Source organism: Suncus etruscus, chromosome 7 (assembly GCF_024139225.1).
Source record: "Suncus etruscus isolate mSunEtr1 chromosome 7, mSunEtr1.pri.cur, whole genome shotgun sequence".
NCBI classification, from domain to species: Eukaryota; Metazoa; Chordata; class Mammalia; order Eulipotyphla; family Soricidae; genus Suncus; species Suncus etruscus.
Window position 1 is genome coordinate 104,244,658 of NC_064854.1, and position 20,103 is coordinate 104,264,760.

General features: G+C 37.6%; 1 protein-coding gene across 1 annotated transcript in view; it reads left to right on the forward strand.

Annotated features, from left to right (window-relative positions):
- The window catches only part of TMF1 (TATA element modulatory factor 1), a 47,888-nt gene that overhangs the window by 1,191 nt on the left and 26,594 nt on the right, over window positions 1–20,103 (forward strand). The window contains exons 2-8 of the mRNA XM_049777243.1: window positions 2,385–3,589; window positions 5,957–6,060; window positions 7,691–7,817; window positions 11,489–11,594; window positions 12,798–12,940; window positions 13,518–13,684; window positions 14,018–14,174. Coding sequence (XP_049633200.1) covers window positions 2,385–3,589; window positions 5,957–6,060; window positions 7,691–7,817; window positions 11,489–11,594; window positions 12,798–12,940; window positions 13,518–13,684; window positions 14,018–14,174 — 2,009 coding nt within the window. The remainder of the gene's footprint in view (window positions 1–2,384; window positions 3,590–5,956; window positions 6,061–7,690; window positions 7,818–11,488; window positions 11,595–12,797; window positions 12,941–13,517; window positions 13,685–14,017; window positions 14,175–20,103) is intronic.

Here is a 20,103-nt window from a genome sequence, read left to right on the forward strand (position 1 = left end):
TTCCCACTACTGACGCCCCCCATCTCCCTCTTCCCCAAGTCTTGCCTGTAATCAAGAAAGGCATTCTATTTCTTTTCGATTTTGCAAGAACCTGAACTTGACCTATCCCCTCTTAATAGGTAATTGAGAATATGTCAGGGTCCTATTCTTTACAAAATGTGCTTCTTGTTTGGACTAGCTTTACTTCTGTTTGCATGCTGCCTTCATTTTGAATCACTGAACTTTCGAGGACAATGCATTTTTATTTCGGGACTTCTCATTTTATGAAACCGGCTGTATGAATTTTGCCTTCTATCATTAAAAATAAATAGACTCCCGAATAGACTTAGATTTTCATGAAATGCCATTTAGATGTTCATTTGCTCCTCAGTGTTTTTGTTTTACTGACTCAAAGATGACCCAGGAGTGGAGTAATAATGATAATGGACATTTATAGGAAATATGTCTCAGGGACAATTTTGACTTGCCGTTCATCAAGACTAATATATTTGGATAACTTCATCAGCTAATAGGCTTACTGTTGCTTGCCCAAATTTATCCTTTAATTTGGAGGGACTTTCAGGGCCCTGGACACCTCCTTTTTTGGAGGGTTGGGGAATTTGGACCACAGCTGGCACTGCTGCATTCAGGAATTACCCCTGAGTAATTTGAGCTACTGAGGAATGAACCCAGGTTGACCACATGAAAGGCAAAGGTCCTGTCCACCCTCATCATATTGGCCCCTCATGGCCTATTTTTTTTTTTTTTTGCTTTTGGGTAATAGCTGCCAATGCTCAGGAATTACTTCCTCTTCTCTCAGAATTACTCTTGGCTGACTCTGGGGACTGTATGGGACACTGGGGATTAAACCTGAGTTGGCTGTGTGCAAGACAAATCTCTTCCCTGTACTGTCACCCCCCCACCCCTGATGGTCTTTCTTTTCCATTGTTTTCACGTACTGAACAATAAGAGGTATAAAACTGTGTTCTTAAACTGAAGTTTTCAGCATACATACTTCTGAAGTTATATTAGAGGTTAAACTTTATTTTTTTAATTTTCTTTATTGCATCACTATGAATTGTAATGTTAGCAAAGTGATTAATGATTAGGTTTTAGAAATAGAGTATTCTAGCACTCATCCCTTCACCATTGTTCACTTCCCTTCACTTTGTTTGTTTGTTTTTTGTTTGTTTTGTTTTTTCGGGCCACACCTGTTCGATGCTCAGGGTTACTCCTGGCTAAGCGCTCAGAAATTGCCCCTTGGGGGGGACCATATGGGACGCAGGGGGATCAAACCGCTAGCACTTGCAAGGCAGACACCTTACCTCTAGCGCCACCTCACCGGCCCCTTCCCTTCACTTTGTACCCAATTTACCTCAGTATCACCAGCCCCAAGCTCTATGGCAGATACTTTTCCCTTCACCATTGTCTTAAAAGTTCTCTTCCATGACCTATCCTCTGGAGGGTCAAGATTATTAGCTTGGCAGTTTTGAGTAACATTTAGTTCTTGTGCTTGCCCATCCTACATTTTTAATCATGCAAGATTAGTGACCCAGTAACTACTGACTGTGTGGGATTTAGGAAGAGAACAGAATTTTTCAAAAAGTGGTTTAAAGAGTAGGCCTAAAGGCTGGAGAAATTGTATGGTGCGTAGGAGGATTGGGTACTTGCTTGTCTTGCTTGTTCTTAAGCTTAGGGTTTGATTCCTACACTCCATAAGATACCCCAAGCACTACCAGGAGTGATCCTTAAGCACTGCCAGGTGTGGCCCCAAAATAAAATAAAGAGTAGAACTTGGAGAAATAACTTATCATTAAGTGAATAAGAAAAATATTGTGCTTTAGAAGTTATATTTCTTTTAAAGAATGAAATTTTTATGAAACTCACTATAAAAAGATAGAGTTTATTTACCAGTATTGCTTATGACCTGAGTGAAGATACTGTCTGATAATGTGATATATATCTTGTACTACACATGGCTATCTCAGAAATACCATTACTTAATTACTTTTTAAAACTTTAATGTATTGAGGTAATATTGATTTACAAGACAGTAATTTTTTATATGCTTTAGGGGTATAATGTTACCACACCATATCTGTCAATAAAATGACAATTATTTTCTCAGTTTGTTTTGGGAGGGAATAATATACTTGGTGTTGGAAGTCTTTTTTCTTTTCTCTTACTTAGGTTTACAACAGGCTTCCTCCTTAAGGCCCAAGTTAATTTGAGAACTAATTATAAAGTAAGCACGGCATTTATGAGATGAAAATTGTATGTTTCTGCAGGCTTTTAAAAAAACCCAATATTTATAATTCACATTCATATTGACTTGTAAATAATAATTTAAGTATTAACACTGCATATGAGTATATGTAATTTTATTTATTTTATTTTTGCCAAAGGAATAAGCCCCTCTGTCACTGGAGGATGGGACACTTTGACTTGGGGATTAAAATCAAGCAAAGAACCTCAAAGTCAACCAGTAGATACTCCTCAAGCAATTACAAAGCCAGTTCGGAGAACTGTGGTAGATGAATCTGAAAATTTCTTCAGTGCCTTTCTTTCTTCAACGGATGTCCAGCCCATTCAAAAGAGTCCAGTAGTGTCAAAACCGCCAGCTAAATCACAGCGTCCAGAGGAAGAAGTGAAAAGTTCCTTACAGGAATCCCTGCATGAAGAAGAATCGAAAACAACCGAAACAACTGAGTCGACAGTACAAGATTTTTCATGTGTATCAGGGGAAGAAACTCCGGCAGTAGATGCTCTGCCCTCTAAAAATGACAATAACTATGAAGAAATGGTTAATAAAGAATCCGATATGAAAGTGCCAACAGTAAATTTGAAAGTGTCTGAAAGTGTAATTAATGTGAAAGGAACTAAGGAAGATGCATCCAGTATGCCTATGCAAACTCTCACCACTGAAACCAAGGACATAACTCTGGAACCTAAAGAACAGAAACATGAAGACAGACAAAGCAACACACCTTCTCCTCCTGTTAGTACTTTTTCATCAGGCACTTCTACCACCAGTGATATTGAAGTGTTAGATCATGAAAGTGTCATAAGTGAGAGCTCAGCAAGTTCTAGACAGGAAACCACAGATTCAAAATCAAGCCTTCACTTGATGCAGACATCTTTTCAGCTTCTCTCAGCATCTGCTTGTCCGGAATATAATCGTTTAGATGATTTCCAGAAACTCACTGAAAGTTGCTGCTCGTCGGATGCTTTTGAAAGAATAGACTCGTTTAGTGTACAGTCATTAGATAGCCGTAGCGTAAGTGAAATCAATTCAGATGATGAATTGCCAGGCAAGGGATATGCTTTAGCACCTATCATGGTTAATTCTTCAACTCCAAAGACTAAAGTAGTTGAATCTGTTGAAGGAAAATCTGAGCAAGTAAATGAATCCTTAAGTATACCCGCTGAGGAAACAGAAATGGAAGAAAGTGGACGAAGTGCAACCCCCGTTAACTGTGAACAGCCTGATATCTTGGTTCCTTCGACACCAATAAATGAAGAACAAACTTTGTTAGACAAGGTGACTGAGCAGAGTGAAGTTGCCGAAAATCAGTTAGAAGTATTTTCTGAGAAGGAAGATATTTGCAAGGTAACTATAGACAGTGGAAGAAAAAATTTTGGATATGCTTTTCAGAGATACATTTATTTGTTTAATATTTTGAGATGGTATAATTTGTACTTACTTTAGAAGATAGTTATCTGTAGCATTACCTGTGGAAGTTACCTGTAGAATTGAATTAGTAAATTACTTGGAATTTATTTTTTTTACTAAGTATAAGTAAAACTCATATAAGAAAGTTGTCATGTCTTTCCTCAAGTTCTAATTTAGAGTTCTCTAATGCTCACTGATTTGCTAGATAGCAAAGGACGACTTAACTGGTATGTTAATATATAGAACTTCTTTGCAGAACGAAGTTCTAAAGTCTGGGTTTTCTAGAAATTGTTTTTGCATTTGTTTACATGATGTTTTTCTGGTTTTTATTGATTGAGTTTTCTCTCAAGTTGTTTTTAGTATTCCCTATTGATAGCTGTTTTACATTAATAAGAAAAGGAAAATGTCTAAAGAACCAGGACATTGCTTAAGAATCACAATTTGGGCGGCTGGAGAGATAGCATAGTGGTAGGGTGTTTGCCTTGCAAGCACTGACCCAGGACTGAGAATGTTTCGAATTTCGGCATCCCATATGGCCAGGAGCAATTTCTGAGCAGAATCAGGAGTAAACACCTGAGCACTGCCGGCTGTGGCCCAAAAACAAAAACAAAAAAATAAAACCAAACAACAGAACAACAAAAACAAAAACAAAGAATGACAAATTGGAGGGTTGGAGTGATACTATGGCTAGAGCAGTTGCTTTATATGTGACCAACCTTGAGTTCTGTCCCTGGACCCCACATGGCCCTGAGCAGTACCAGGAATGATGTCTGAGCATCGCTGAGTATGACCCCAAAACAAATAAAACCCCAAGAAATTGTTTCTACCTAAAGCATAAAAAGTGGTGTAAATTCTTTAACATTATGTCACAGATTTGTTTTTCCTGTGATTTTTAGATAGAGAAATTGAGTTGGATCTGGCATCTTTAATATATTCCTCTGAGCTATAGGATGCTTTGGAGAGATGTCCTGTAAATGTAAAGTATAAAGTTATTTAATGCAGAACAAAAATTCTGGGTTCTATTACTTAGGTTTATTATTACTCACAAATTGCCATGCTATCGCTATACTAGTAATTTGAATTTCTAAAATGTCACTATTCATTAGTAGTAAGATATTTTAAAACTATTTTCAGAATATAATTGGCTTCTGAATAATTTCAATCGAACTTAGTTAAGTTTTTTGTTTTGTTTTTGGGCCACCCTTGGAGTGCTTAGAGCTTGCTTCTGGCTGTTCCTGACAGTGCTCCTGGTATCTCGAGATCCTTCCTGGGGTTGATTTTGGTTGGTCATTTGCAAGGCAAGTGCCTTAATCTCTGTGCTATTACTCTAGGATTAAAAAATTTAAAGTTGGGTGGTGAGGGACACACCTAGCAATGCTCAGGGTTTACTCCTGGCACTGTGCTCAGGCATCACTCTTGGTATTGGTTAGGGGACTATGCAGAATGCCAGAGATTGAACTTGGGTTGGTTGCGTGTAAGACAAATAGTACTTGCTGTACTATTGCTCTGGGCCTCTTTAAAAAATTTATTTTTAAAACTGTTTTTGTTTGTTTGTTTTTTGTTTTTTTGGGTCACACCCGGTAGCACTCAGGGGTTCCTCCTGGCTCTACGCTCAGAAATCGCTCCTGGCAGGCTTAGGGGACCATATGGGATGCGGGGATTTGAACGACCACCCTTCTCCATGAAAGGCAAATGCCTTACTTCCATGCTATCTCTCCGGCTCCTAAAAATTTTATTTTTATCATAATTGTCCTATTTGTTATTTTTATTTATTTATTTTTGGCCATACCCAGTGACGCTCAGATTACTCCTGGCTCTTCACTCAGAAATTACTCCTGACAGGCTTGAGGGACCATAAGGGATGCCAGGAATTGAACCGTGGTTGGCCACGTGCAAGGCAAATGCCCTACCCATTATGCTATCTCTCTGGCCCCATGATTGTCTTATTTGTTGGTTATACACACTATTCCTAGATATTTACTATTACACATTGTTGCACATTATGTAGTTTGCTTTTATTAGAGTTTTTTCCTTTATAGTATTCCTAAATTAATTTTCTACATAAAAGGAAATAGAGATCTTCAACTAGATATGACCTGTTTTCTCATTTATATTCCCACTAACTATTGGTTGTACTAAGGTATACTTTCTACCTTATTTTTTCTGTAGCTTCTTTGTTTCCTAAGGTATTTTTAAGATTCATATTACTGTTTTACTTTTTTTAATGATTAGGTTATCTTTCCACTTGTAAAATTGGTCTTTGAAAGTTGAGTGTTTGACATTGTGTACTTTGTTCTTTCTTAGAAAGTTGAATATCTGAATGAAAAACTAGATAAAAGGGAAGCTCAGTTACTATCGCTTAGTAAAGAAAAGGCTCTTCTAGAGGAAGCTTATGATAATCTGAAAGAGTAAGTATTTTTTAAGTGTGAATAATATTTGAAACTCATACACTTAACTTGTATTTAAGATTTTTTTTGAAATTAAAGTGTTTATATAACAGTTTTAAAGGACTGAGTAGCATTTTATTTTATTTTATTTTATATTGGGGGCCACATCTGTCTATACTCAGGTTGATCCAGGTGGTGCCAGTGGGGAAGAGTGCAATGATGAGATTGAGGTGCACAGGGCTTACTTCTGGTTCTGTACTCAGGGGTCACTTTGGTAGGGATTTTAGGGGCCATAGTAGTGCTGGTGATTGAACCTAGGTTGTCTGCATGCAACCTCTGGCCCTAAGGAAAGGGTACCTGTTTTTCTATTTTGCTGCCATGATTTACAACTCTGTTAATGATAAGTTTATGTGTCTACTTTTAATAATGTGATTGTTGAGCTGTAACACAAGAATTAAATAATGAAAAAAATTTTTTTAATTTTGGGCCACACCCAGTGGCACTCAGGGGTTACTTCTGACTCTGTGCTCAGCAGTTGCTCCTGGCAGGCTCAGGGAATCCTATGGGATGCAAGGGATCAAACCTGGGTCTGTCCTGGGTTGCCAGCTTGTAAGGCAAATGCCCTACTGCTGTGCTATCACTCCAGCCCCAATAATGAAAAATTTTAAATATTATTTTACACAGAAAATATTGTTGGCATTTTCATTTTGGGGAGAGCTCAAGGGTTACTCCTGGCTCTACACTCAGGGGGGCACACCTGGCTATGTTCTTGGGACTATATGGGCTGCTGGAGATTCAACCCAGGTTGGTCTCATTCAGGGCAAGCACTCAACCTGCTGTACTATTGCTCCAGTCCCATTGGTGGTATTTACATTTTCTAATGGTCTTAACTTTAAGAAAAATAATATTTTTAGGGGGGAATGTCTTTGAGTTACAGACACTGTACTCAATGCTTAGTCCTGACTCTGTGTTCAGAGATTACTCCTGGTAGTGCTTAGGGGACCATATGTGGTACCAGGGATTGAGCTGGGATCAACTCATGCAAGGCAGGAAGGAGCATTATTTCTGGTCTATTATCTCTTTTGTCCCAGTGTTAACAAGGGCCCAAGATGATAGTTCAAGGTATGAGGCACAGAGCATATGCTTTCCATCATGCCTCTGATTTGATTCCAGCCATCTTATAATACCCTTGACACTGGGTAACCCCACAAAGCAGGTCCCAAAAGCCAACAACAATAACAACAAAAAGGAAAAGTCAAGAAAGTAACTCAGCTGTGATATGAAACTAACATTATGATAAGGTATTGATAGTATTGAAAACACATTTTTTTATACCACAGTGTTTGAATAAAGTAATTTTTAAAATTTTTCTTTTTTAATTATGAGAACAAAGATGCAAAGAAAGAGGACAAGGTAAAGTTATAGTGGAAGGACAATCACCCATAACATAATTCTCAGAAGAAGTCCCCTTGCTGATATCTTAACTTTGAACTTTCAGCCAAAGAACATTAAGATAAATAAAACAGAATCCATGTACAATTATTTTGTCCCTCAAGTACCCAGATTGTAACATTTTTTTTTTTTTTTTTGCAAACTAAACTTATCTTACTTTTGGAACATATTCTCAGTCTTAATATTGTTTTAAATTTAGTGAAATGTTCAGAATGAAAGAAGAAAGCAGCAGCATTTCTTCCTTGAAAGATGAATTTACTCAAAGAATTGCAGAAGCAGAAAAGAAAGTTCAGCTAGCTTGCAAAGAAAGAGATGTTGCTAAAAAGGTAAAGGAAGTTTAAATAATGTAATTTAAACCTATAGAGGTAGAGTTTTTTTTTGGGGGGGGATGGATGAGTTTGGGCTATACCTGGTGGTGCTCAGGCATTACTTCTAGCTATGCACTCAAAAATCACTCCAGGCAGGCACAGGAGACCATACGGAATGTTGGGGATTAAATCGGGTTGGCCTCATGCAAGGCAAAAACACCTTCCCTCTGTGTTATTGCTCTGGCCCCAGTTTATTTTTGTAAGTACAATTATAATACTTGAGGTTTTTCTGTTTTTGTTTATTGAACACATCCAGCTGTTCCTAGGATTTATTCCTTGCTTTGAACTCAGGTATCACTCCTGGAAGGACCATATGGAATATTGATGATTAAACCAGGGTGGATCGCTATTTTTGATATTTTGATATTCGGAAAAAGAAAAGTAATATCATGCATTTTAAGCACAATAGTTGTGGATTTTATTTTTTTTTTAGCACTTTTAGAATCATAGTTTTTTTTTTTTTTTTTTTTTTTTTTTGGTTTTGGTTGTTTGGATTTGTTTTTGTTTGTTTTAGTTTTGGAGCCACACTTGGCAAGTGCTCAGAGGTTACTCCTGGCTCTACACTCAAGAATCACAATTGGTGGTGTTTGGGGACTAGATGGTATGCTGGGGATTGAACCTGGGTTGTCTGCATGCAAGATACATTACTGGAATATTAGTATAATTTTTGTGAATGAACGGTTTATCAAAATTAATAATATGTAATTATAGAAGGCATTAAATGTTAAAGATTTTTATCTTTTCATTTGGCTTTTTCCCTGCCATATAAAGCATACTAACATATAGCTTTTAAGTAAAAGTAATTTAAAAATAAAAATTGCTAGTGGTTGGTGACTTGGAAATCATATTGACTAATCTTTATTTACTTTTTTTGTTTATTTGAGCCATAGTCAGTCATACTCAGGTCTTATTCCTGTTCTGTGCTCTGGGATCACTCTTGGAGGGCTTAGGGAACCATTTGGGATACCAAGGATTGAACCATGCTCTGCCCTTTGTACTATTGCTCTAGCCCCCATGTTGACTTATTTTGATGCACTAATCCTCAACCTTGGCACTATTGATAATTTGAACTGGATTTTTCATGTTGTGTTAGACTGTCCTTGTGCTCAGACCCCACCTAAAATGTATATATTTCTGGGCCCGGAGAGATAGCACAGCGGCGTTTGCCTTGCAAGCAGCCAATCCAGGACCAAAGGCGGTTGGTTCGAATCCCGGTGTCCGACATGGTCCCCCGTGCCTGCCAGGAGCTATTTCTGAGCAGACAGCCAGGAGTGACCCCTGAGCACCGCCGGGTGTGACCCAAAAACAAAACAAAACAAAACAAAAAAAATGTATATATTTCTTTCCCCTTTTTAGTCTCTACCCAACTTTACCATCTCAGTTGTGATTTTTTTTAGAAGGAAATGGGGGAGATCTGGTCACCTCCAGTGGTACTCAGGGCCTATGCTTTAGCTCAGTGTTCAGGAATTATTCCTGAGGGACTCAGCACCCATATAGGGCACTGTGGATCAAACACAGGCCAGCTGCATGGAAGACAAACATACTACCCACTTTTATTATTGCTTTATCGCCAGTTGAGATCATTTTTAATGTTGAGAGATATTGTCAGATGGCTTTTTGGAAGCAAAATCACCCATGTTCTTATCACTCGAAAAATTGTCTTATAGAAATTGGTAACTGGGCTTATTAATTATTGCTTATAACAAACTATTAGTAATAACATTTCTCAGCATTTGCATTTGCACTTCTTAGCTTACTTTTCCCTTAACCAATATTAGTATGAAATTTTGTTTGTCCAGGCTTGGGGAGACCATATGAGATGCCAGGGGATCGAACCGCGGTCCTTCCTTGGCTAGTGCTTGCAAGACAGACACCTTATCTCTAGTGCCACCTCTCCGGCCCCCTTTCTAATCTTTCTAATCCCCCCAATATTTACTGTGCCTATGCGCAAAAAACAAAAAACAATTTTTTTTTCTTTTCCCTTTTATTTTGGCCATATGGTTATTGTTTGGTTGTTGTCTTTATTGCTATGATGCTTTTTGGGTTTTTTTTTGTTTGTTTGCTTGATTAATTTTATTTTTTGTCGTTTTTTTATTTTTGTTTTCTTGTTATTCTGTTTAGTTTTTTTTTTTTTTGTATTTTTGTTATGTTTTTCTTCCTTTTCCCTTTCTTCTCTTAAATTGATATTTATAACCTCTAGAAGGATTTCTCCTGTTTTTTTTTTTGTTTTGTTTTGTTTTGTTTTTTGTTTTTGGGTCACTCCCAGCAGTGCTCAGGGGTTACTCCTGGCTCCACGCTCAGAAATCATCCCTGGCAGGCTCGGGGGACCATATGGGATGTCAGGATTCGAACCAATGACCTTCTGCATGAGAGGCAAACGCCTTACCTCCATGCTATCTCTCCGGCACCCATGGTTTTTTGTTTTTTGGCTTTTATTTTGTTTTGTTTTCATTTGTTTTTCCTTTTTTCCTTTTTTTTTCTATTTTTTTTTTCTTCAAACAGAACCACAAAACTTGAATCATCTTGTTCTGCCTCAGGGTGTAAAAAAATGATGGTACTGAGACCAAACAGTCGTGTGAACATTGAGTATAAATAAAACAATGATCAGACTTAAACACCAAATCTAAAGCTATTGACAACAGAATCGATACCCAATCTACAACAAGCTAGACACAGAGGGGACCACTTATACTGGCAGCCTGGGAGGCAAAGAGGGGAATATGGGATCCATGCTGGGAACAAAGATGGAGGGAAGACAACCCTGGTGGTGGGAATGCCCCTGATTCATTGTCACTATGTACCTAAAATATTACTGTGAAAGATTTGTAATTCACTTTGGTCACAATAAAAATTATTAAAAAAAATTACTCTTGGCAGGCTCAGGGATGGGAGATAGGATGCCAGAAATTGAACCCTAAGTTGGCTGCATACAAGGCAAACATCCTCTCTGCTGTGCTAACACTCTGGCTCCAAGTTTTAGTTGAATTTTAAGTGCTTCCTTTCATAAGATTGTTAGGGATTAAATGATAATAGGCTAACAGCGTAGTTATAGTTTTATACTTCCATTGTGTAAGACTAAATTTTAAATCATGATATACGAACATCACTACTCTCCATTGTATTTTGAAAAGTTAAGCTATCTTCACATGCTTCTGTTTTATTCAAGTAGATCAAACCTCTATAAGCTGTTTTCTACCTCATTTCACAACACACCAGTAATTTCAGTTTTAGATGACAAATAGAAGTAGTGAAAATTGGAGACCTGTACTAATGAAAATGTTTCAGTATATCACTTATGTAGCCTATAGAATATGGAGAAAGTAAAAGCAAACTTGTATTTTAATATTAAAACTTGTTTCTATGTTTGCTTTGTGTGCCATCTAAAATCTGGTTATTCACCATATGTCTGAAATTCAATAATCAAGTACTTTGTAGATCACAGTTGTTTCAATTAAAACAAAATGTGTTTATTAAGTTATAATTAGCCAAGGTAATAAGTGCCAATTAACTTAATTGGTCCTACAGATTCTATTGAGGATGTGATTATTGACAAGTTTTTGGATGTGTGAAAATTGAAAAATTCGCCTCAAATGATAGTGTCTTATGATATTTGTGATCTTTTCAATTAGGAAGTAAAAAATATAAAAGAAGAACTTGCTACTAGATTAAATAGTAGTGAAACCGCAGACCTGATGAAAGAGAAAGATGAGCAGATCCGAGGGCTAATGGAAGAAGGTATGTATTTTGTTGATTGCTAAAAATTTTGTAAGGAAATGAAAACTATTAATTACTTAACTAGCTTACCACTCCCCTACTAAATCATTTCAGAAGCAAAGAATGTCTGTATTTAAAGCTCAGAAATGCTACGCTGCAGAATAAGAATTTATAAGCAGAAATCTATGCCAGAACCTTTAAAGGTTATAAATGTGAAGTTTATTTAGTATCTGAATCTTTAGCCTGGTTGCTACTAAACGATAACATTATGATTATTTTGACATTTGATAGTTAAGTTTTCATTTAGGGGCTAGGGAGATAGTACAGTGAGTGAGATATTTGCCTAGCATGCAGCTGACTTAGGTTTGAACTCAGGTATTCTATATGGTTCCCTAGGCCCTGCAGGTGTATTCCCTGAGCAGAGCCAGGAGCTAGTGATGAACACTCCTGGCTCTGGCCCTAAAATAAGAAATTGTTTTGTTTCTTTTTTCAAAGTATTGTTAATTTTTAAATTTCTACTTATTTTGCATCACTGTTAAATGAAACTTTCATTTCAGTGTTCTCAGGGGATTATGATTTGAATTAGTACTTTTTGACGATTCTTTCTTTTTTTTCGTTTTTGTTTTTGGGCCACACCCGGCAGTGCTCAGGGGTTACTCCTGGCTGTCTGCTCAGAAATAGCTCCTGGCAGGCATGGGGGACCATATGGGACACCGGGATTCGAACCAACCACCTTTGGTCCTGGATTGGCTGCTTTCAAGGCAAACACCGCTGTGCTATCTCTCCGGGCCCCTTTTTGACGATTCTTATCAGATTAGTTGTAACACGGTAATTAAGATATTGTTATTCTTAAAATATTCTGTTTATTTATAACACTGTTAAACATGATATTCCAGACTCTTAGAAGATTATTATTTGAATAATCAATTGATTCTTATCAAATCAGTTGTGACATTTGGTATAATATTGGTACTTTTGGGGGACTAGAGATGCAGTCCAGCAGTTATGGCACTTGCTTTGCACATGACTGACCCAGGCTCAATCTCTCCCACCACTGATTATGACTGATTCTTGATTGTATCAAGTATGACTACAACGATCCCCAAATGATAATATTTTTTAAAATTACTCTATCACTATCATTTTTTTATCACCATTAACTGAAACTTTCAGACTCTTAGGAAATTATTAATTGTTTGAATTTCTACTCATTGCCATTGCTAGGAGAAAAACTTTCAAAACAGCAGTTGCATAATTCTAACATCATTAAGAAGTTAAGAGCTAAAGACAAAGAAAATGAAAATGTTATTACAAAGCTGAACAAAAAAGTTAAAGAGCTAGAAGAAGAATTGCAACATTTAAGACAGGTAAATATGTCACATTCTTTTTTGTTTTTGTTTTTGTTTTTGGGCCACACCCAGCGGTGCTCAGGCATTACTCCTGGCTGTCTGCTCAGAAATAGCTCCTGGCAGGCATGGGGGACCATATGGGACACCGGGATTTGAACCAACCACCTTTGGTCCTGGATCGGCTGCATGCAAGGCAAACGCCGCTGTGCTATCTCTCCAGGCCCATATGTCCCATTCTTTACATAAACACATTGTCTTATTTTCTACACGAACAGATTACTGTTGTTTATAAAGCATTTAATTTATAAAGCATTTAATGAATATATCAAGGAAATGTTTTGATAAATACCAATTAAGGGTTTATTTTGGGGTATTTTTTTGACCATTGCATTTCTAAAATTTTGAAATGGTCAGCATACCATGAAGAGATTTTTCTTAGGGTCCTACTTGAAACCAGGATCAGCAAACTACTGACCTTAATTTAGGGCTGAAGTTTTGTTTTGTTTTTTTATTTAATACTTTATATCCCAGGACTAGGGTTATTTACCATGGTGTTATTTATTGCAAAACATTTTTGTTTGTTGTAATAATATAGGTTCTGGATGGCAAAGAAGAAGTTGAGAAACAACATAGAGAAAATATTAAAAAACTAAATTCCCTGGTCGAACGCCAAGAAAAGGATCTTGGTCGACTTCAGGTAGATATGGATGAACTTGAAGAAAAGAACCGAAGTATTCAGGCTGCTCTTGATAATGCTTACAAGTAAGAAATGAACAAGTATCGACGCATTTAAAATCAGTAACCAGAGCAGAATGGTCAAGACATAACTTTTTGTTCCCTGACACTACATAATTTGAGGATAAGGGGGGATTTGGGACACACTCATTCGGTGCTTGACATCTAACTACATTTTAAGTTTGTTATAAACTTCAAAGCAGCTTCATCAGGGACTGTTACGTTTTTCTTTGTAGTCAGTTTATTATGTGAACTCTACCTCACTTTGTAGATCTCATGTAGATTTCATAAATGTGAACTTCATTAACTTGGGCATGTGATTATTATTACAAACTAAAATGATCAATCTAATTTTTAAAGAGAACTGACTGATCTCCACAAAGCTAATGCTGCCAAAGATAGCGAAGCACAGGAAGCTGCTCTGAGTCGTGAAATGAAAGCTAAAGAGCAACTTTCTGCAGCACTAGAAAAGGCTCAAGAAGAAGCCCGCCTGCAGCAAGAAACATTGGCCATTCAGGTAAGCGTGAATGATGGATTAAGTCAGTCTTTCCTATCTGTGTATGTACTTCTGCAAATTAGATTCTGTTAATTAGTGAATTCAGCAGTATAGGTAGAGCATGTGCTATATTGACACTGGATATTAATTGATACTATTTTAGAAAATTTTATAAACCTATTGGGCATTTTGTTGTTGTTTTGCTTTGAGACTATACCTAATTGTGCTTAGGGTTTATTCTGGTCTCTGTAGTCAGGAATTACTCCTGATGAGGATTCAGGAACTTTATGTATTGGTGCCAGGGATTGAATCCAGATTGGCCATGCTTAAGGAAAGGGCTCACTGTGCCCTGGGCACAGTTGAACCTGGCCTGGGCATATTTCTAAGTGTACTGGACAGTACCAAATTTAATAATAGTGTTTGTTTATGCTACCTGTTATTAAAGAGATGCTTATATACTAGTATTGCTTATATGCTTATATACTAGTATTTTGTATTTTGAACATATATTTGAGGTTAATTAAAAATTTTAGGGATCTGGGGCCGGTGAGGTGGCGCTAGAGGTAAGGTGTCTGCCTTGCAAGTGCTAGCCAAGGAAGGACCGCAGGACAGCGGTTTGATCCCCCAGCGTTTCATATGGTCCCCCCCAAGCCAGGGGCAATTTCTTTTCTTTTTTTTTTTTTTGTTGTGGTTTTATTTTTTGAGGGGGGGTCACACCTGGCAGTGCTCAGGGGTTACTCTTGGCTCCATGCTCAGAAATTGCTCCTGGCAGGCACGGGGGACCATATGGGACGGGGATTCGAACAGATGACCTTCTACATGAAAGGCAAACACCTTACCTCCATGCTATCTCTCCAGCCCCGCCAGGTGCAATTTCTGAGCGCTTAGCCAGGAGTAACCCCTGAGCATCAAACGATGTGGCCCAAAAAACAAAAACAAAAACAAAAAAATTTTTAGGGATCCTTTTATTGAGAAATGCTACAATTACAGATGACTGCTAAAGCCTCCATGTAATTTGAGGATATTTTGTGTAACTCTGAGTTTTTAATCTCTGAATTATATAGGCTTCAGATGAATAAGACTAGAGTTTGTTTGACCTTACTTTAGGAAACCATCAGTTGATGAATATTTGAGTTATTTATACCTTTTTGGCTATGAAAACTATACTGCTATAAACAATTAGCAAACTTTTAACAGTTATTATTGAGGTAACAGGTTATTTTTTAATAGTGTTTCATTAACAAGATTTCAATGTGTACGTTTTTGTTTTATTGTTTTGGGGCCACACTCAGGTGGTGCTCAGGGGTGATTTGGGGGGACCATAAAGGGTGCCAGTGATTGAACCAGGATCAGCCACATGGAGAGAAAATGCCATACCCGCTGAACTATAGCTCTGGCCCTATGCACACATATTTTAAATTCTCTAAATACCCTTGAGTCATTTTACTACATTTTACTTTTTGAAAAAGTACTAAATTATTTTTGCATGTACACAGTTAATATTTTATAGTAATATATGATTGTTTTAATTTCTCTGTATTTTTACTAGTATTTATTATTATCTGTTTATTTAAAAAGCAATTTTTGTTTGTTTGTTTTTGGGCCACACCCGGCGACACTCGGGTTACACTCTTGGTTATGTGCTCAGATATTGCTCCTGGCTTGGGGGACCATATGGGACACCCAGGATTGAACTGACATCCGTCCTGGATCAGCCGAATGCCCTACCACTGTGCTAGTCCCCCATTCTGGCCCCTAAAATTTTTGTTTTATTTAAACTGCCATGATGTAAAATGTTATTCATAGTTGGGTTTTAGACACACAGTGTTTCAGGACCAATCCCACCAGCAGTGTCAACCTCTTTCCACCCAGAGTCTATTCAATGCCATCAATCCCAGCCCCAGCCTGTCATCATAACAGGCACCTTTTTTTAAGTTTGGTTGTTAAAAGTTTGGGTCTCATGATTTCATTATTGTAGACTTTGGCTTATATTTTGTTCTGTCCTTTCTTAACACCACCAATGCACCCTTTAACTCCTGTCTCCTATCAATTCTTTGTGTTTTTCATTAACCCACTTTCTTTCTTTCCTTCTCCTTACTATGTTTTGGAGCCCAGAGTATTCTCGAAGCCCCTGTTTAAAACATTGCATTTCTTCATGCAGTTCTTTTAAATACTGATAAGTGATAAATAATGTTTATCCTTATGGCTTTATCATTTAACACAATATCTTCCATATCCATGTTGCAGCCAATTGTATGATTGCATCATTCCTTACAACTTCGTAGAATTCCATTGTGTATATGTATCACATCTTTATGATCCACTCATCTTTTTGTCCATTATAACCCTTAAGTGAGTATCTGAATTTAGTATTCCTAGATCTCCTAAATGATTATTGAACGTCTTTTTTTTTTTTTTTTTTTTTTGGGGGGGGTGTGTCACACCCCGCTGTGCTCAGGGGTTACTCCTGGCTCTATGCTCAGAAATTGCTCCTGGCAGGCTTGGGGGACCATATGGGATTCGAACCAATGACCTGCATGGAAGGCAAACACCTTACCTCCACACGATCTCTCCGGCCCCCAATATTAAATGTCTTTTAAATGTACTTATTGACCATTTGCATACCATTTTTAGATGAGTTTGTTCAAATAACTTTCTAGTTTTTAATTGAGTTATCCTTGTTATTATTAGTTCTTTATATACTCTGTATACTACTTTTTTTTTAACTCTGTATACTTTAAACCAGTGATTTCTCAGTTTTTTTGGCCATGGGCCCCATCCAATCTTATTTCCTTTGTGCAGCTCCCAGTTCTACCAGTTGACTTCCTCCACTCAAACTGTGGTTCCTGTAGCATGGCTCACCGGGGTCATATGGTTCCCAGTTGAGAAATAATGCCCTGGCTCAGTGGTTTTCAGTCTTTTTTTGCCTGCAGCCTGGCAATTGAAAATCACTCCTTTTAATCCTTACTTCATTAGCAGTTAAATTCTCCCATTATATAGATTGTCTTTCAATTCTCAGTATTCTCCTTTGAATGCAGTTTTTTTTTAAAAATATTTTTTATTTAAACACCTTGGTTACAAACATGATTGTGGTTGGGTTTCAGTCATATCAGAAGACACCCCCCCATCATCAGTGCAACATTCCCATCACCAATGACCCAAATATCCCACCTCCCTTCCTTGCCCCTACCTGTACTCTAGACAGTCTTTCCACTTCCCTCATATATTCTCATTGTTAGGATAGTTCGCAATGTGGTTATTTCTCTAAACTCATCACTCTTCGTGGTGAGATGAATGCAGTTTTTAATTTTTATGAAGTTCAACTTACTGCTACTTTTTTGTTGATTATGCTTTGGATATTATTTTTTTTTTAATGTTTGTATCTCTTTATTTTTTTTAATGCATAATTTTTTTTTTATTTAAACACCTTGATTACATACATGATTGTGTTTGGGTTTCAGTCATAAAAGGAACACCACCCATCACCAGTGCAACATTCCCATCACCCAAGTCCCAAATCTCCCTCCTCCCCACCCAACCCCCGCCTGTACCCTAAACAGGCTCTACATTTCCCTCATACATTCTCAATATTAGGACAGTTCAAAATATAGTTATTTCTCTAACTAAACTCATCACTCTTTGTGGTGAGCTTCCTGAGGTGAGCTGGAACTTCCAGCTCTTTTCTCTTTTGTGTCTGAAAATTATTATTACAAGGGTGTCTTTCATTTTTCTTAAAACCCATAGATGAGTGAGACCATTCTGCGTTTTTCTCTCTCTCTCTGACTTATTTCACTCAGCATAATAGATTCCATGTACATCCATGTATAGGAAAATTTCATGACTTCATCTCTCCTGACAGCTGCATAATATTCCATTGTGTATATGTACCACAGTTTCTTTAGCCATTCGTCTGTTGAAGGGCATCTTGGTTGTTTCCAGAGTCTTGCTATGGTAAATAGAGCTGCAATGAATATAGGTGTAAGGAAGGGGTTTTTGTATTGTATTTTTGTGTTCCTAGGGTATATTCCTAGGAGTGGTATAGCTGGATCGTATGGGAGCTCGATTTCCAGTTTTTGGAGGAATCTCCATATCGCTTTCCATAAAGGTTGAACTAGACAGCATTCCCACCAGCAGTGGATAAGAGTTCCTTTCTCTCCACATCCCCGCCAACACTGTTTATTCTCATTCTTTGTGATGTGTGCCATTCTCTGGGGTGTGAGGTGGTATCTCATCGTTGTTTTGATTTGCATCTCCCTGATGATTAGTGATATGGAACATTTTTTCATGTGTCTTTTGGCCATGTGTATTTCTTCTTTGTCAAAGTGTCTGTTCATTTCTTCTCCCCATTTTTTGATGGGGTTAGATGTTTTTTTCTTGTAAAGTTCTGTCAGTGCCTTGTATATTTTGGAGATTAGCCCCTTATCTGATGGGTATTGAGTGAATAGTTTCTCCCACTCAGTGGGTGGCTCTTGTATCCTGGGCACTATTTCCTTTGAGGTGCAGAAGCTTCTCAGCTTAATATATTCCCATCTGTTAATCTCTGCTTTCACTTGCTTGGAGAGTGCAGTTTCCTCCTTGAAGATGCCTGTAATGTCCTGGAGTGTTTTGCCTATGTGCTGTTTTATATATCTTATGGTTTTGGGGCTGATATCGAGGTCTTTAATCCATTTGGATTTTACCTTTGTACATGATGTTAGCTGGGGGTCTAAGTTTAATTTTTTGCAAGTGGCTATCCAATTGTGCCAACACCACTTGTTGAAGAGGCTTTCCCTGTTCCATTTAGGATTTCCTGCTCCTTTATCAAAAATTAGATGGTTGTATCTCTGGGGAACATTTTCTGAGTATTCAAGCCTATTCCACTGATCTGAGGACCTGTCCTTATTCCAATACCATGCTGTTTTGATAACTGTTGCTTTGTAGTACAGTTTAAAGTTGGGAAAAGTAATTCCTCCCATATTCTTTTTCCCAATGATTGCTTTAGCTATTCGAGGGTGTTTATTGTTCCAAATGAATTTCAAAAGTGTCTGATCCACTTCTTTGAAGAATGTCATGGGTATCTTTAGAGGGATGGCATTAAATCTGTATAATGCCTTGGGGAGTATTGACATTTTGATGATGTTAATCCTGCCAATCCATGAGCAGGGTATGCGTTTCCATTTCCGTGTGTCCTCTCTTATTTCTTGGAGCAGAGTTTTATAGTTTTCTTTGTATAGGTCCTTCACATATTTAGTCAAGTTGATTCCAAGATATTTGAGTTTGTGTGGCACTATTGTGAATGGGGTTGTTTTCTTAATGTCCATTTCATCCTTATTACTATTGGTATATAGAAAGGCCATTGATTTTTGTGTGTTAATTTTGTAGCCTGCCACCTTGCTATATGAGTCTATTGTTTCTAGAAGCTTTTTGATAGAGTCTTTAGGGTTTTCTAAGTAGAGTATCATGTCATCTGCAAACAGTGAGAGCTTGACTTCTTCCTTTCCTATCTGGATTCCCTTGATATCCTTTTCTTGCCTAATCGCTATAGCAAGTACTTCCAGTGCTATGTTGAATAGGAGTGGTGAGAGAGGACAGCCTTGTCTTGTGCCAGAATTTAGAGGGAAGGCTTTCAGTTTTTCTCCATTGAGGATAATGTTTGCCACTGGCTTGTGGTAGATGGCCTTCACTACATTGAGAAAGGTTCCCTCCATTCCCATCTTGCTGAGAGTTTTGATCAAGAATGGGTGTTGGACCTTATCAAATGCTTTCTCTGCATCTATTGATATGATCATGTGGTTTTTATTTTTCTTGTTATTGATGTTGTGTATTATGTTGATAGATTTACGGATGTTAAACCAGCCTTGCATTCCTGGGATGAAACCTACTTGATCGTAGTGGATGATCTTCTTAACGAGGCATTGAATCCTATTTGCCAGGATTTTGTTGAGGATCTTTGCATCTGCATTCATCAGTG